The sequence below is a fragment of the Nothobranchius furzeri genome, chromosome 9 (assembly GCF_043380555.1).
Source record: "Nothobranchius furzeri strain GRZ-AD chromosome 9, NfurGRZ-RIMD1, whole genome shotgun sequence".
Classification (NCBI taxonomy): domain Eukaryota; kingdom Metazoa; phylum Chordata; class Actinopteri; order Cyprinodontiformes; family Nothobranchiidae; genus Nothobranchius; species Nothobranchius furzeri.
The window spans coordinates 71,459,779-71,479,046 of record NC_091749.1 but is presented as its reverse complement, the minus strand read 5'-3'; the positions used below and the strand labels follow the sequence as shown (position 1 = coordinate 71,479,046).

The following is a 19,268-nucleotide window of genomic DNA, read 5'->3' as shown; positions in this document are numbered from 1 at the left end:
GTAAGAGCTACCCATAATCACCTTCTCGTCTATGGATTCCTGAATGGCCTCTGTCGAGAGAAGTAGGATGTTTCTCAATGCCAAGGCACCTGGCCTTGCAAGGCAATGTCTTGCAAGGCCAGGCGCTTTGCTTAAAACGGTTAAATGGAACAGACTTGCATCACATGATCGCGGGTTCCACGGCGGTCACGTAACGTCGCGTGACACGGGAACTAATGTTATATATTATAAGTATTAGTTTCAATATAAATATAGAACGAGTCTTTTACTTTTTAAATTGTGTATATGTTTGTTAAATTAAAAATATAAGTGAGTTACTACCCACTAGCCACCGAAGCTGTAACTACTAAGCAAACTAACCAACCACAGATAACTTCTTTGGATCTAAAAAAAAAAACATTTTAAATTAAATGATTTACTTTTAAACTTGAAAACTGTCCCCGAAGTAGCTGCCGGCTTCTGATCCGCCGTCCTTTTGAAAATACCGCGTTGTATTGTGGGTAATTTTTGGCCAAGGCTAGGCTACAAGACACCTCCCGTGTATCCTCGCACAGCTAGCTAAACAGCTAACAAACGGAGAACACACGCCTCGGTAAAACATGAACATTGGAACACGTCTTGGCAGCTCCCGATGATGTATCTCCTAGGCAACTGGGGCGGGGCCAAGACATTAAGGCAAGGTTCCTTGGCATTGAGAAACACCCGTAGTGTTTAGTGCTGACGGTAATGGCTAGCCCAAAAGCATCCAGGTCGTGAGTGTCTTAACGCAACAATAGATACATTTTTAAACTTTAAGCTAGAGCTTTAACATTCTTTCTTTCTTTCTTTCTTTCTTTATTGAACATGCATGCAAATCAATAGACAACCCAAAGCATTCAAAAAGTATCCAAAAAGAAACCCACACGTATGTATATGCATATATACACATACACACATACATATATACATACATATATATATGTATATATATATATATATATACATACATATATACATACATATATATATATATATATATATATATATATATATATATATATATATATATATATATATATATATATATATATATATATACACATGTAGAACATGTTCAATGGGAAGGGAACGAAGCTCTGGTAGCTTATATAATCCCCCCCAAATCAAATTTCAAGAAAGACAAAACAAAAAACAAATATATATATTTTCCCTACACTGAGTGTCATTGCCATTTTCCTATAACATGTTTTATCCTCAATCACACAAACCAAATTTACAATTTCTCATGTTCCAACACCCCCCCCCCCCCCCCCCCCGCCATGTTCACAGCTCCCAGTTCACCAACAATAGACAATTACAATCAAATGCAACACCCTTACAACTTTTCCTCCTCCTCCATGTAATTGATTAGTATTATTTTTTTATACTTCTCTTTAAAGTTATGCAATGAGGGACTTTGCTTTAGATCCTCACTTAGCTTATTCCAAACTCTTACACCCGTAACAGAAATACAAAATGACTTTATTGTTGTTCTAAAATATGTATGCCTAAAGTTAAGTTTGTATCTGAAATTATATAGGTTATCTGGTTTTATAAATAGCATTAATTATGTGTGTGGTAATAATTTCCTATGCACTTTAAACATGAATGTCGCTGTATATAGCTGAATTAAATCTTTAAATTTTAGTATTTTAGAATATATAAATAACGGATTAGTGTGGTCTCTAAATCTAACATTGTGAACGACTCTCAGGGCTCTTTTCTGTATGATAGACAAGGGTACAATAGATGTGTTATAAGTGTTACCCCATACCTCTACACAGTAAATAAGATAGGGATAAATCAATGAATAATAAAGGACATGGAGTGATTTATAATCCAAGTACTGCCGAGCTTTATTCATAATGTAGATGCTTCTCGCAACCTTATTATATACATGTTTAATTTGTGGTTTCCAACTTAATTTATTATCAATTACTATTCCAAGGAACTTATGCTCTGTTACTTGCTCAATTTCACATCCATCTATTTGCAGCTTAACCTCAGTTTTATTAGCCATACCAAACAACATACATTTTGTTTTTGCTATATTTAATGTAAGCTTATTTTCAATAAACCACTCTTTAATGACGCACATTTCAATTTGGACCATTCTTTCTAACTCGCTAATATTATCTCCTGCACAGAAAATAGTGGTATCATCGGCAAACAAAACAAATGTCAGTGTATTTGTTACATTACTCAAATCATTAATATATAATAAAAATAATTTTGGACCCAACACAGACCGCTGTGGTACTCCACAAACAATGTGCAACCATGTAGATGAACATTCTCCAAATTTCACAAACTGTCTCCTCTGTTGTAGATAGCTTGTCAACCAGCTCAACACTACACCCCTAATCCCATACCTCTCTACCTTTTCAAGTAACATTTTATGATTAACTGTATCAAAAGCCTTTTTTAAATCAATAAATATCCCTAGAACATGTTTCTTCTGATCAATTGACGTTGCAATTTCTTCCACAGAATGCACCAGAGCTAGTGATGTTCAACTATTCGGTCTAAATCCATACTGACAGTCTGAAATTATCTTGTATTTATCCAAAAATATTTCGAGTCGATTATTAAACAATTTGTCAAGAATCTTGGAAAATTGTGGAAGCAATGAAATTGGCCAATAGTTCGTAAATTGATGCTTATCCCCAGTTTTATATATTGGTATAACTTTTGCAACTTTCATTAATTTTGGGAATACACCTGATTGAAAAGACAAATTGCAAATGTATGCAAGTGGTTTTGAAATTCCTTCTATCACCTCTTTTACCGTCATCATGTCAATGCCATGACTGTCAGTTGATGTTTTACCTTTACATGTTTGTACAATTTGTATTATTTCTTGTTCCTCTACAGCTGAAAGAAACATGGAATGAGGATTAGGTTTGATTTGTTTTAAGAATGGTGTATGTGATGTTGAAGAGCTAGATATGTTTTCTGCCAATGACGGCCCTATATTTACAAAGAATTTATTAAAGCTATCAGCCACATCACCATAATCATGTTTTACAATACTGTTTTCAACAAAATATTTCGGAAATTTATCATTACCTAAATTTGGTCGAACTACATTATTTAATATTTTCCACACTTCTCTAATATCATGTTTAGCATTATTCAAACTTTTATAATAATACTCCTTTTTACATTTTCTTATTATATTGGTAAGCTTATTCTTATATATTTTATATTTATGTTCAGCTTCTGGAGTGTTTTTTTATTTATAAACAACCTGTACAAATTATTTTTCTTTTTGCAGGCACACTTTATCCCCTTCGTCATCCACGGTTGATTATCCCTTGTGTTTGAGCTACTACATTTTGTTAAGGGACAATTCTTATCATACAATGAAATAAATATTCTTACAAAGGTCTCATAAGCCTTGTCAACATCAGTTTGCTGGTACACTTCCTCCCATGTCTGTCTTATCAATTCGTTCTTGAAGGCATTAGTTGTATTAACTGTTCGTATGCGTCTGTACCTTATACTATTACCTGGATTATTATTCCTATAATTATCATCATAAATTATAAAAATGGGTAAGTGGTCAGTAATATCATTAACTAAGAGACCACTTATTATATTATTCTCTATATTATTTGTTAGTATATTATCAATTAATGTTGCACAGTGTGAAGTTACTCTAGTTGGTTTAGTAATTGTCGGGTAAAGGCTTAAACTATATGCTGTATTAATAAATTCATCTATTTGCTTCAATTTGTTAGGATTTAGGAGATCAATGTTAAAGTCACCACAAATGAAGATTGTCTTCTGAAGTGTTGAATAGGTTCCCTCAAACCATTTTAAAAAGGTGTGCATATCAGACCCAGGTGCCCTGTATACACAACTGACAACAATGTTTTTCATATTAGACTTTGATATTTCTATAGATATACACTCTAATAAATTATCAACTGAAAATGACATTTTTTTTACATCTTTGCAATTTAAATTCTTATCAACATATAGTGCAACACCTCCTCCACTCTTATTTTGTCTATTAATATAATTGGCTTCATAGCCATCCAAAACATTCACCTCAGTGATTTGAATTAGACAGTTTGGCATCAGCCTCACCTATGCTAGTTAAGGGAGCTAAAGGAGGCAACTAAATCATTGACTGATGGTGACCTGGCTTTGTTGCTACTAGACTTGTAAGTACTAGTATTTTTTGTTCAACAGTGTGGATATATTTGTTTTCATGGTTTATTTTAGTAGTCTCATGTAGCTGTTTCATGTTAGTGTTAGCTCGTTGTTAGCGCTAGCAGGATACAACTGTGTTGTTTACAAAAATTGTAATTCCACTTTCAACCAGTAGGGGAGAGGAGTTGGAAACTGCTCACTGTTTCATTTCGTTTTGTTTTATTGAGATCCTCATTAGTTTCTGCTTAAATGCAGATGCTAGTCTTCCTGGGGTCTCGTACATTTTCATACAATTGTTTACATAAGATATTACACACACACACACACACACACACACACACACACATCCCTAATTCACATAATCCCAGTAGCTCAAGATGAAATCACATATCTAGAACAAAATTACATATATAAACTAATATCTTGAAAGGAGTTAATCACACCAATAAAGATTGAAAATAAAATACAACAAAATGGTGACCTCATGGTCGTTTGTTTTTCATCACAGTCCATCGATACCCAGTATTCAATCTCAAACCCCGATAACCAATCCTTCATTACAGAGTTCATAGTCACTATACAATTAAGTACGTAAAAAAAAAAATTCAGCTTCTGTAACTTTAAAAGAGCAGAAATCTTCTAAACGTCACTGTGATTTGTTTCATGAGCATTCATACCATACTATATATTCAATTTAACGTTTTGTGTAATTTATAAAAAAAATCTTTGTGGTATTTTATTGGCATAAAAATAATAAGTTAATGCAAAAAAAATAAAAATAAAACTGCATTTTTGCTGCTCCAGGGTGCCTGGATGTCTATTTTTTTTTAAATGTTGCTAAAATAAATGACAACAACATATCTGGTTATATAACTGTTAGCTCATCAGTCCTATCGGATGTAAAATGAAAGTCCCATAAACATCATCACACACTGTTGAAATTCATCTCCGCATTTGACCCATTCCCATGGAGGGGAGCGGTGAGCTGCAGCAGTGGCCGCGCTCGGGAACATTTTGGTGGTTTAACCCACCAGTCCCACCCCTTAAAGCTGAGTGTCAAGCAGGGAGGCGTTGGGTCCCATTTTTAATGTCTTTGGTACGACCCGACTGGGAATCAAACCCCAACCTCCCAGGTTCAGGATGGACTCTACCACTAGGTCACTGAGCTGCTCCTCCAAACAGAGGCTGTTCATCTACAATGGGTGAGACAGTAATTCTTTACAACTTATACACAGAAATCCTCTTTAAATGACTTCACATTTTGTCTTGCTTGATTTCAGATGTTTCTTCCCTGCTGTGGTTTATCAGCTGTGTTCATGCCCAAAACCAATGATGTGTCTTCACTTTGCAGCGAGACGTTTCATATATATGATGCATTTTGTTGTCTGCCAAACAGCCTGGAACCAGAAACCTCCCTCTACCCTATTCCTGGGACATCAAATTTTTGTCTGTTGGTCTGTCAGCCAACCTTATCTGGACCTGGACCAATGCCAGCAGCAGATAGCTCTGAAAAATGGGATTGCATTAATTAAGATCTGGTAATCTAATATGTTGAAATGCAATCTAGTGGAATCGACCACAGGCATTCCCAGTATGGGACTGACGTTTGAGCTGCTGCACATGAAATGAAAATGAAAATCAACATTTTAGGACTCTTCCCTGTTTGTTTGAGACCTTTGTGGTTCTGCAGCGTCTCATTGTGTCCTGCCTTTTCATTTGAATTCTCATGTCTACTCACACTTCCAAATGCATTCCCATCTGTGAAATGCCAAAAAAATTAAATCTAACGCAAGCCAGTTGGATACAGTCATACTTCTCATTACGTCCATTAGAAGCCAATGAGGTATTGCAGATATTTTATTGCCAAATTTAATGAAGCTGAAGTTCTCCATTTGGATTTCGGGGATATTTGCATCTGCCAGCTCCACATGGCTGGTAATGAAGCTATTCTGCAATCCTTGATCTGTTTTTATGGCGTCATCGGCCAGGTGGATGCAAGAAACCAATTACCCCGCTGTAAAAAACAGATCTGAAGTGGGCATTGTTTAACGTCATCTATGTACAGATCAACTGGGATGAAGCAGGAACTGTACGACTACAGTCCGTGGAGGAATGCTTGAGGGAAATCTGTGCAGTTTCTCCCCTGAAGGCCAGATTTCACCGTGTCTAATTGAGTTGCAGAAGCAATACATATTTATGTGCTGAGAAGCTTTGTGAGCTGCATTTACAAACAGCCTTAAAGCTCCCAAATCATTTTGTTTTTGTGAACTGCGCTGTTTCTGTGCCTCTCTGTGAATAATGGATAATAATGTATACTAACTCTGAATTGGTAATTAATCATTGCTGCATTTGCTTTTTCCCCCTGACAGGTGTTGACTCAAACAATGGCGGCAGCAGTGGGACCTGTGCTGCTGCACTACTGCCATCTGGTGGTGTGTTTAAGGGCTGCTGCTGGGGGGGGGGGGGGGGGGCGCTTTCGGTTCGAATTAAAAGCTTCATGAAACGTGGCATCTATTAAAGATAAATGAGATCATGTTGGTGCAAAAAGGCACAAAACATGAACATCCAGTGAAGTGCAACAACATGAAAAGATAAAGTTTGGATAAAAATAATCTGAAGTTTAATGAGAGAAAATATCTCATCGTGAAAGATGCCTTATGTGCATTATGAGCTCAGTTTGAGAGGTTTTGCAGGGCATCTCTGCACTGTGCCTTCCTCATCCCCACCCCTCTGATCACTTCCACCAAATGAAAGACAAGGTCGCCATCGTGTGGTCAGCATGAAGTCTAACAGGGAAACGCACACAAGGAGACGGATATTATACAAACAGCAGTCGTTTACATCAAAATAAAAGACCCTGGAGCAATGTAATTTTAAAAGTTGACAACATTTAGAGTTACTGTAAATAAAAATTTTAACATAATTCCATTACAGACAAAAAAGTCCCAGATTCCAAACAAAAATATATTAATTGAGATCAGCTCTGTTCAGTCTTGGCCTCCACGGTCCTGTTTTCTCTGGAGGGGTTGCTGCTCCAACACACCTGATTTTAATCAGAGGTGATTAACAGGCTGCTGCAGTGCTTGATGAGCTGCTGAACAGCCTGTTTCATCGAGTGTGAGAACCAAGTAGAACATTTCTTAAAGACCTTAGAGGACCAAGTTTGGAGACTTCTGGTTTGGATGCTTTATTTGCAAAAACTGACAAATTGTCAATAAAATAAAATAAGTGTGTGTGTGTGTGTGTGTGTGTGTGTGTGTGTGTGTGTGTGTGTGTGTGTGTGTGTGTGTGTGTGTGTGTGTGTGTGTGTGTGTGTGTGTGTGTGTGTGATTAATGTACTGAAACATTTTGTGTTCTATTGATTTTTGTTTCATGTTAATTTAAAAAATGTTTTAGATAAATATCGGTTAAATTTGAACTGTGTGGCACCTTCACAGGCGCCCAGAATGCTGAACAGTAATTCAAATTCAAATTAAAAAAATGCGCCTGGAAAAAACTCTGTAAGCTTTGGGTTACCATGAAGCTAATGTTCTGCAGATCACCAACTGTGGAGTAGTGTCGGCCCAAGCTGGGCAAGCAGCCCACTTGGCTCAGTGGCCCACCGGGACAGTGCCAGAATGCCATATAGGTCAGTCCACCCCTGGGCGTGACTGAGGCCTAGTCCACACGTAGCTGTTTTTTTTTTAAACGAATATCCGCCCCTCCAAAAACTTGCATCCACACCACCTCGTTTAAAAAAAACTGTCCACACGTACCCGGATAAATACGTTGTTAAGGACATGCCAGACCTGTAGGTGGCAGCACATCCCCCGTTCTTAACCTCGTCCTTCGTCTGTGGTCTTCCGCAAGGAGCAGTAACTCCGCTTGCAAAAACAAACAAGCAAAAAGCGCTTGGACAATTGATAAAGCGAGCACAGCTCATGCTGTCGGCTAGTGTAAACACAGGTCGCACACGTGATGTCAGCATTTTTTGTCGCGGAAAGTGACGTTGCGGACCTTAAAACTCCGGTTTTGTCTGTCCACACGCAGACACCCAAAACGGAGAAAACGCAGATCTTCACTTTGGCCGGAGTTTTTAAAAAGATCCGTTTTCGTAGAAAAATATCTACGTTTTGGCAGATCCCCGGCTACGTGTGGACAGGGCCTAAGACTCAAACAATAAGCTAGAAGAACACCTGAAGTGATGGAGCCAGCTTTACAAACAGATGACCCGTTTCCTGGACCCAGCATTGCTGCAGCAGCTTGAGCTTTTTACACCATCAGCCTGTTAGGAGGATTTATAAAGCAAACAAACACTAAATAGGAGGGGTGATTTATAATATCTGTGATTCAGAGGGTTTTCTTAAATCTTTTCATCCACTTTATAAAATGTGACTCCTACTGCAGCTGAAGAGCAGCTGACATTACCACGTAAAAGTTCTGTGGGCGCTAAGCTAACCAGCGTGCTGTTTGGAGCGTGACCAGTGCCGTGAATCAAATCTGTCTTATTGCCTCCCCATTAGCGCGGTGTTGTAGGGAAAGCAAACAGAGGGAATATAGAACGTTGGGCTGTTTTTGACTTCCAGCACCAGGACTTTCCCTAACCCTCAGGTGAACTGTTCATCATCTGTGGTTGGCTTAAAAAGCTGCCATTACTTTGACCAATACCCTGTTTCCTCTGTGCTGCTTCACAATCCTCGGTAGAAAACGGCTAAAAGCAAAACATTTAAGAAGAAAAATTCATGAAAGCTGAATAAGGCTGCAGCTCCGAGCAACTCTCAGTTCTAAAACATAACATCAGTGTGAAAACGTCTTCTAATGTGATGCAGGAGACAGTAAAACACAGCAGGAGGCGCAGAGCTCAGCTGGAACAGCAAATCAACACGCTGAACCTGAAAAAGCCCAGCTAGGATCAGCAAACTCATTTATGATGCATTTTGAGCCAGAACCTGTGCACCGTTTGATTTTATAGGATTATTTATTTTGAACATATTTGGCTTTAGTTGGAATTACTGTCTGTGGTGAGCCTTTGGTCAAATATGCAAGTTGTTGACATGATGCGTACAGGATCAGACTTTCACAGATTTCTAAAAAAATCATAGATGATTGAATAACGGCCCAATTAACAATACATACTTTAAGTTTATTCTACTCATAATTTTAATTCATTTGCATCAGTCACAAGTAGGAATTAATGCCCTGTAAGTTGGACTCTGGGAACAAAAACATCTGGTGCACCTGTTTGAGGAACTAGAAGTGAGCCAGATCAGAGGAGAGCTTCAGACAGCAGGAGAACAAAGAAATAAGATCGCAGAATGCTCTGAGCTGTTCTGCTGCGCTAAAACCAGAAAATAAATAAATAGTCATGCAAAGAAGGGAGAGAGAAAATGAATAGGAAAGAGGGAAATCAGTGGATCGCGGGAAACCTCAGGGACCTGCTGGGGGTGTAGGGACTGAGAAGATCACCAGTGTATGATGATGCTTGTCCATGTAAGGCCCTAAAGACCAGGGGCCTCATTTATCAAGCTTGTTAACGCACAAAACGGGGTTAGAAAACTGCGTAAGCAACTTTCCACGCAAACTTTGGGATTTATGAAAGAAAACTTAGCGGAAAAATGTGCACAACTTTAAGTTGGCTAAGGACCTGGCTTACGCACATGTTGGTCATGGAGAGCACCTGCAGTGCTGCTGCTGAGAAGGATAAAGTTATGAAATCCTGCAGTATTATCACTTGTACTGCTTCGTTTTCACACAGAACAAGACCCCCCCCCACACACACACACACACACACACACACGTGCACGCACACACACACACACACAGCCTGAAGCGCAGAATATGGAATGCAGAATATCAGCAGGGGGACAGATTGAGACAGAACGTCATGCGTCTGTGACAGTGTGTGTCCTGTCACTGTGACCCGATTGATCATGCGCCCTGGCTACTTGTACAGGCGAGATCTCTATTTGGCTGACTGGTTAGCGTGCATGACTTTCACCCGGGAGTCTGGGGATTGAATCCTGATCGGATCGTTTTTTTTAATATCCGCCACAGATCTCTCTGAAGAAGTCAGCATTGACGGCTTCAGCAACGCTGTGCCACTCCGTGGATTTTCTCTTATTTGTTTTGCAAAAGCACTTCCTTTCATTTCTCCACCTCACCCACAGGTACATCAACTTCTGCTTCAGTGAAATAGTGCTTCCTTGATCTGCGGTCGGGATCGAAATGCTGCAACAAGCCGGCTTATGTACATGCATGAGGTCCACAAGGCACTTTGCATTGACCATTTATGGCAGTAAGTGGGCGTGGTGAGGGCGGGATGTGACTAAAATGCAGCTGAGAAACATTCTCGTTAGTCTCCGATTCATGAAGCGGAGATTGCGTGTAGCTGTGCGTCCTCCATGTTTGATAGATCACAAATCTACTTGGCGTAAGGACTTTTTTTTTTTGCTGAGCTTAAGTACGGTTTTAGTAAGGATTCTATGCCATGTTTGATAAATGAGACCCCAGAACCAGGATCTGGAAATGAACCCTGAAGTTGACTTCCAGTGACGCTGGAGGAGAAGCGGGGTGATGTGGGTATGTTTGGAGGACTTGGTCAGAAGCCGAGCACAGGCCTTCTGAACCACCTGTAGACGGTTCAGGGAGGTTCTGCTCAGACGACACAAGCCTGGAGGAGTTCTGCTGTGTGGTGGAGTTGCTAATGCAAACGGTTAGTTTATTAATTATCTATAAAATTGTTTGATTTACAACAACGTTGTGTTTTCTTAGCTTAGTTGGTCGTAAGCGGCCATCTTGAACTGTGTTGACTCCAAACCTTAATCACTTGTAGAGTAACATCCATCAAAATCTCTGAGACTTCCACAAGAGTCTGTCAGATGTTTTATGAGGTAATTTGCTATAAACACAGATATAAGAAGAAGAAGAAAATATCATTTCTATAGCGCCTCTCAAGATAAAAATCACGAGGTGCTTAAATATATATCACAGAAATTTGGGCAAATGGTAAGTAGCTGTAACAAAAGACGCGCAGCGATGAAGCACCATTCTCAACACATTCAAATCCTGAGATGGATGTTTTTTCACCCCAAAACACGTTTCCCTTCACATCCCGTACACCTGAGAAAGTTCTAGTTGCACATCATCCTCCTGCTCTGAAAGTGCTGCAGTTGCACTTTCACTTCCTAGTCATATATTTTACCAAATGAAACATTGATGTTCCCTCCAAAGCCCCATCCTTCTTACTACATGCACCACAGACAAGAGCACATTGCCAGCAATTTGTTTCAGCCAAGATGTGAGGCACGATAAATATTTAAAATCAAATTTGGCAAAAAGACGTAGATGGATGCGGTACCCCGGGCTGTCGTGGCAGACGCACTCTAAAAGTACAGGGACGTCCCTGCCGAACTCCCGTAACACACACACACACACATACACACACACACACACACACACACACACACACACGCTAGATTCATGAACCTATCAGTGTGAAGGACAATCAGATCACTGGTGAGAATATGAAGTGGGTGACATGTATCGGTGCAGTAAATGCTGAATGTTTTATTCTTATGTAGGTTAGGGTCACAGGTCAGTGCTATGTTCTCTTCAGATGTTTTAGCATCAGCTGGATTCACAACATGTGTTTCTAGCGGGAACTCCATCATCCCGGGAGAACAAACAGATCAGAGTGTTGATGTATGACCAATAAAACGCTCTTTGAGTCCTCATCGTGTTGCAGGAAATGCTGTTTCTGCAGCTCGTCGTCCTGCGTGGTGATTAACGGGTCAACTTTAGATGCAAAACTGATCTGCTCGGGGTTGGGTGCTGCTCTCTGCGCTGAACCACTGCTGATCCTTGAGCAGCTGATGCAGGCGAAGCTTCTGAGATTTGGCATCTTTTATGTTTTCTCAGTATTTTTAAGGAACTGCTTTGGAATTTCTCAGAAACTTCAGAAGATTTTCAGGAAAACATATTAGCCACTAGCCTATTTATGTGTCTATGTTAAAGGACTCACTTGTAAAGCACCTTTCAGAGTCGGAGGACCCCAAAGTGCTTTACACTACAGTGTGTCATTCATCCATTCATACACACTGATGGTAACGAGCGACACTGTAGCCACAGCTGCCCCGGGGCGCACTGACAAAAAGCGAGGCTTCCGAACACAGGCGCCACCAGTCCGTCCGACCACCACCAGCAGGCAGGGAGGGTTAAATGTCTTTCATTTAAAGGTATGTAAGAATCTAGTGAGAATTTTACTGTGAAAAAATGGCAGCATGAACATTTAGACAGTGCGCTGTGTGACCTCACAAATTCATCTGCACATGGATGCCTTCAGAACAGTAGACTCCTTAAACTGGAGTCTGATGGCAATCCCATTTAGATGGACATGTAAACAATCGTGCAATAATTTAGATCTCAGAAAACAACTTTTGGATTTGCAGTCAATTTGGAGAAAATTGGTTGATTATGAAAGAACCAGACCCGGTTGGAAAAGTTGTCACTCCTGGTTTCTACTTGCAAGTCGTCTTTCAGCTGTTGCTCTGCGTGTCAGCAGCTTGTCCCAGTTTCCACTCAGTCTGTTTTCCTTTGTTTTGGAGATTCTTTCTTGATTCTTTTTGTCCATTTAAACATGGTTTTGATGAGTTCTTTTGATTCGCTGGTTAGGTGTACGTCGTCAGGCTCTGCAGACGCCTGTTAATCGCCCCCTGCATCAGAATCAGGTGTATTGGAGCAGAGAACCTTCTAGCTGTGCAGGATATTGGAACAGGATTTGGCACCAGGTGAAAACAACATAACTCATCATCAGATGTGTTACAGAATTCTTCAGCTGTGTTTGCTCCATCACAGACTCCATCTCACAACAGAAACAGGATAATATTTACTCAGAACTTAAGGCTGGTGTTTTCTCCTGGCTGGCTCGCCATTATGTAGAGAATTAGGGGGGTTAATTATGACCAATAAGATGTGATGATTCTATATAAATATAGAATATCAAGCTGATTGATCTTTGAATGTTTAACCAGAAGAATTTGGGATTTTTTGCTTATTCAGGGACCATAAACACACTTCGTATTAATTCAGACAGAGTCAAGTATATGATTAAAATAAACTTTATTTTCTAGACTAATTATAATACATGACAAGCTATAAACAATGATATGTGATGAGTGTATGATGTGTATGATGTGTGATGATGGTGTAAAGTAGATGCATACAAGAACGTCTTGTATCTGGAAGGTGTGGTTTTCTGAGGGATGTTTGGTAACGACGACAAACGTGTCAAATTCTGATTTGCAGAAATGATAAACTCTAGATTTACAACTAGACTGACTGCCCGAGTTATTCAGTTTACAGCTGACACTCCGAAGTGGCCAATTCGGAACCAGCCTCTTTTGAAACATCTCTTTGACATCCAGTCAAAACCCGTTTGCACGCTGCAAGCTGAGACAGACGCACGACTAAAACCTCGTTTATGCTTCTCCGTCAGCTCCGCAAGGGACAGACACGCACGGATTGACGGAAGCGTTTTGCTCTCATACTTCTCCGTCTCCTGGAGAGTGTTGCAAAGCAATTGCCCGGCAGGACAACAGAGGGCGTAGCGCTGTTCTGTGGTATCCTGTCATGCATCGGTCCAAGATAATGTGTTTATATTGTGTTTCTTGTGTATATGAGACTTTTAACGCGGACATATTTGTCTCTCATTCTCCCACCGCTTCATGCGCTCCCCACCTCTAAACCCACGTTTCCTGTCATTTCCGTCCACAAATAAAACGCTTGCTGCACATCTTTTCACTCCTCCAGTCACGGGAGGATGAAACGTTCATATTTTTAGAGTTTTTTCGCGAGGTATTCTTCAAGCTTCTCCGTGTCTGCCGCTAGTTATCCTCGGCTCTCTTTGCAATGGCAGCGCTGTAAACAACAGCGGCGTCCTGACCAATCACAAGCTTGCGTAATCCGTCTCGTTCGACGGATGTTTAAAAAAGTGTGCTCGACTCCGTACGTACTTGCGGGCCTGCCGGAGCCCTACGCAAGGACGGATAATGGCGTTGCGTGTCTTCGCACTGACGCAGATGGAGAAGCATAAATCAGGGTTAAGAGTCCATCTGTCTTAGACGCAACAAGCCTTCATGCCTGCTGTGACCTGGAGACAACTCGAGACTGGTCTGGTAATTCTGTGGTTATTCTGCAAACTTCGGTGCCTTGATGTCCACCAGACTTCCTGACATTTCGGATCTGCAACGGTGGTCTCCATCAGGGTTCGTAGACACAACAGATTGCAAGTTTTAGGCAATGGGTCGACCCAGGACATGCTGGAGCTATCAGAATATCTCCATCCTGGCCAGGTAGAGGTTGCTGGGAAGAGGTTCAACAATAGAGGGGATCTCTATCTGCTGCCTTAGAGACACTAATCTGAGTTATTCTGACTCTTCACCTGAGCCTCGTCACGTTAGCCTAGTGAACTAGACCAAATTCTTGCTTTGCAAAGTTTGGTCTAGGCATGCTCCATTGGAACCTCCGCAGCTCCTACCAGGACTCTGGCTAGCCAATCACAGCTCTCTAGAGGGGTTTCAAACACATAAAGAGCTGTGATTGGTCCATAATGGTGGGCCAATTATAGTGCTCTATCTGCTTAGTGAACAAATCAGAGAGCTTTATCCGCTTTGTGGGCCAATCAGGGCACTCTATATGCCTGGTGGGTGGGATGATGCAACAGAGTGAAACAAGAGTATGTCACATTCATTGTCCAGTGGAATGCGGAGATCATTTGAAAGACAACAGTAGAACCCGCCCCACAACCGAGAGCCATCAATGGAGCATGGCCAGACTAAATAATACATTTATTTAGTCTGGCTTGCCAGGCTATCGTTACGTTTCTGTATCTAATGGGCCATTCCCATCTGTTCCGGGTCGGCCCGGGCCGGGTAGCATAGGTTGTTTACATATCTGGGTGGCCTGTTATTTTTCCGGCCCAACCAAGGCTCATTCTCAGCCCTCTTCTCGAGGGGGTCTGCTTCAGGCCGACCCGACCCAACACGAACACTCTCCACCGATTGGGTCAAGTGATGTGTTACCCTCCCCTTTAATAAAATCTTCTGATTGGCCTTGCGGTGTTCACATTGTAGTGATGTCACAGAATCGCGCCAAACTCAATCTTCAGCATCCATTTTTTGATTGTGTTCTCCAGCGTCGACATCATGTCTTCTCCCTGCTCTCAGACCACATCTTCTAACCCCTGGAGCAACGAAGAGGTTAAAATCTTCCTCTCTTTGCTTGCTGATGACAGAATCCAGCGCGAACTGGGCGGTTCTGTGCGGAACGAGAAGATTTTTCAGGGGCTTGCACAGGCAATGTCCACCCACGACTTTGAACGCACCTCTAAGCAGTGCCACGAAAAAATAAAAAAAATAAAAGCCGAGTACAGGTCCGTCAAGGACCACAACAGCAGGAGTGGGGCAGACCGGCGGCACTGGAAATGGTTTGCCGAAATGGACGACATTTATGGTGAGAGGCCAGTGAGTAATGGCCAGGAGAGTGGCGTGGACACAGCCACTCCAGCTCACACTGGACCTCAGGACAACGGTGAGTGAGCACTTATCATAATTAGCAATATGACCTCCGTTTGTGCTACACTGTACTATAGTGCGGACAAAATGCTGTGCTAGCTTTGGGTAGCGCTGATGTGCGAACAAAAGGCTAGGCTAACTCCAGGCTAGTTGTGGCATGCCTACTAGCCTAGTTTGCCCATTAACGTCTTCGGTTAGTATTTGTGTTTGTGCATATTAAGTTATTTATTGTTTTCTAATTATAAAAGAAGTAACTCTGGAACTGTGCGCTGATGAGAGCCAGGACGTGCCCGACACCGCGGACATGAACGCTGGTTCCTCATCTGCCAACTGCAGCCGTAGCTGCAGCCCGAGCGTCTCAGCGCCATCGGTGGACAACAGACTACACTACGGTGTGTTCAATTGCAACAACAACATCAAAATATGACAAGCACGTGTGATTACATATGCATCTTTTTGGCGTTTATTCAGGAAAAAGGAGGCGGGGGAGCACCAACGTGTCACTATTATTGGAGACGCTGGTGGAGAGTGACGCGGGATTCCTGGAGAAAACGAGGAGGATGAACAGTACAATGGAGCAGCACATGGAGTCAAAGGCGGAGGACAGACACCTGGAGAGGGAGGAGAGACGAGAGGAGAGGATGACACAGCAGGATTTCAACAACTCTTTTTTGGATGTGCTGCGCACAGTCTCAGTTGTCCACACATTGTCATAATTCTCCCCATGGCTCTCACACAGATTGTGCAGGGCACAGCAGGTCAGAATCATGGAACGCACCAGACTGACATCACAGTCATTCCTTTTAAGTATGCAGCGCCACCTTCCCTTCAGCCTACCAAAGGCATTTTCAACCACCACAGTGCCCGGCTGAACTTCTTGTTAAAACGAAGTTGCTGCTCTGTCAGTCGCCCAGTGTCTGTATATGGTTTCAGAAGCCAGTCTTGCAGCGGGTAAGCAGAGTCACCCAGGATGCAGTATCCAAAGTCAATGTCAGCAATTTGGATGGAATGGTCAGGGAAGAGATTTCCACGGCTTGCCAAATCCCAGATGGAGGAAAGTCTCAGTACCCTCGCGTCGTGCATGCTCCCTGGAAGCCCTGCAAAAACGTTCCAAAACAGTCCCTTTCCATCAACCATAGCTTACAAGATGAGTGAGTTCCACCCTTTCCGGTTGAAATAGTCCGTGTGAAAGTTTCTGGGTGCTATGATGGGTATGTGTGAGCCATCAATAGCACCCACACACTGTGGCAACCCCCAACTACTCTCAAAATAGGACGCTATCTCCCGAAATTTACCCTCATCGGGTAAATGAATCAGTTCTGGCAACAGCAATGCTTCTGCAGCAGCACAAAAGTCCTTGACACACTTGGCAACAGTTGAGATGCCAACACCAAACAAAACACTGATGGGTCTGTAATCTGAACCTGTAGCAAATTTCCATAAAGCAAAAGCCACAATCTTCCTCTGAGGCACACACTCACGGAAGAAAGTGTCTTTTTGCTGCAATCCTGGCCGCAGTTTGTTGCACAAGAAAATGAACGTCTCCTCAGACATTCTGAAGTGCTTCAACCACTGCGCTTCCGTTTAACGAGGCACGTAATTATCCCACCAGTCATCAGGCTGATTGGCTGCACCTGGCGGTAAGGCATTTCCTGTTTTCAGTGTTGCACTACGTGTAGCAGTTTGGTGTTTGGGTCTCGCTAAATCTGATTTGGGTGATGTTTTTTCTTCTTGGGAGGGGCTCCGGTGGGGGGTCCCGCAGGGGTCGATCCTTGGTCCACTTTTGTTTGCCATTTATCTGCTACCTCTGGGGTCAATCTTTCGTAAACATGGCCTATCATTCCATCTGTATGCTGACGATTGCCAGATTTACTCTCCATTGTGTCAGGAGAAAGGTCACTCTATTCAGTCCTTTGTCTCCTGTGTTAATGAGGTGAAGTCTTGGCTAATGTCCAACTATCTACATCTGAATGAGGGAAAGACAGAGCTCATTGTTTTCACCCCAACAGCAGGAATGTGGATCGTTATGCTGATCTTGGCCCTCTTTCTCCATACTCAAAACCAATTGTTACCAGTTTGGGGGTGAAACTTGATGCTGGACTTAAATTTGATGCTCACATCAATTCTGTGATCCGGTCCAGTTTCTTTCACCTGAGACGCCTTGCTAAAATCAAGCATATGCTGTCGAGAGCCAACCTAGAGCGGGTACTGCATGCCTTTGTTATTTCTCGGCTTGATTACTGCAACTCTCTATATGCAGGGTTGTGTCAGTCAACACTGCGTCGCCTACAGGTTGTGCAGAACAGCGCTGCCAGGTTCCTGACTGGGACCAGGAAACGGGACCACATTAGCCCAGTTCTGGCCTCCCTGCACTGGCTTCGGATTTGCAATCGCTCACAATTCAAAATACTCGTCTTTGTTTATCATTTCTTCCAGGGTGGTGGTCCCCCCTATCTGGCCACTCTCCTGAACAGACACTCCCCATCACGCGCTCTGCGCTCCTCTGACCAAGGCCTGCTCGCTGTCCCTCGGTCTAGGTGTCGTACCCGCGGGGACCGGGCTTTCTCAGTCCTAGCACCGTTACTCTGGAACCAGTTGCCACCCTCAGTTAGGCTGTCCCCTTCTCTGCCAGTCTTTAAGAACCACCTAAAAACACACCTCCTCCGCTTGGCGTTTCCAGAACATGTTTGATTATGGCCCTCTATTATGTTGAATCCATTCCACAGTTTTCATTGGTACACTCAATCCATCCACTCAATCCAAATGTGTTTCACACATTTGTATTTTACCGGAATGTTTCTTCTATCTTGTAATTTCCATTTTGTATTTTGTAATTTGTATTTTGTAATTTGAATTTCTTTTATTGTTGATTTATTCAATATAATTACTTACAACTGTGCCATGTTCAGCGCTTTGGGCTTCCTGACAGGGTTGCGGAAGGCGCTATATAAATAAAGCTTTGATTGATTGATTGATTGATTTAATTTCTCTGTACTAGGATATCTCTGAGTTATTGTAGCACATAAGCACGCTAAAACACACAATTTCTGTGGTTCCACCTAGCTTTTAGGGAACCATTTCAGTTCGCACGCAGTTTATTTGGTGTTGAACAATTTGCTCGTCCAGTTAGCTTAGCCTCAGCACGGCTATGGCTACTTCTGTCTCTGCTTCTCCGTCTCCTATCTCTTGCTCTCTGTGTCAAATGTTTAGTTACTCCTCTGCCTCCTTTAGTGATAATGGTACGTGTAATAAATGTAGCATTTTTGTAGCTTTGGAGGCGAGGGTGTCGGAATTGGAGTCCCGGCTCTGCGCTGTTGAAAAACCCGTAAACAGCCGTAGCTACTTAGCTAGTGCAGGGCTAACTAGCTCAGAACCACCCCGTAGTGATCCTCCAGCAGAACCCGAGCAGCCTGGACCTCAGGCCGGCTGGGTGACGGTACGCAGGAAGCATAGAACCCAGCCCGTGGGCCACCACCAACCCGTCCATGTTTCTAATAGATTTTCCCCGCTCAGTGACGCACCCACTGACAAGCCGACTCT

At 42.2% G+C, this 19,268-nt stretch overlaps 1 protein-coding gene across 2 annotated transcripts; it reads left to right on the top strand.

Moving 5' to 3' along the window:
* Positions 1-14,772: 14,772 nt before the first annotated feature.
* On the top strand, positions 14,773-18,812 carry LOC139071691 (uncharacterized). 2 transcript variants are annotated; one of them, XR_011521530.1, is made up of 2 exons: positions 14,773-16,120; positions 16,200-18,812. XR_011521530.1 is itself a non-coding variant. In XM_070554558.1 (2 exons), exons 1-2 carry the CDS (start codon positions 16,033-16,035, stop codon positions 16,442-16,444), a joined length of 333 nt encoding a protein of 110 aa, XP_070410659.1. In that variant the 5' UTR covers positions 14,773-16,032; the 3' UTR covers positions 16,445-18,808. The 2 variants fall into 2 exon arrangements, 1 of the variants encoding a protein (XP_070410659.1); XM_070554558.1 differs by having other exon boundaries at positions 16,200-18,808.
* Positions 18,813-19,268: the final 456 nt, after the last annotated feature.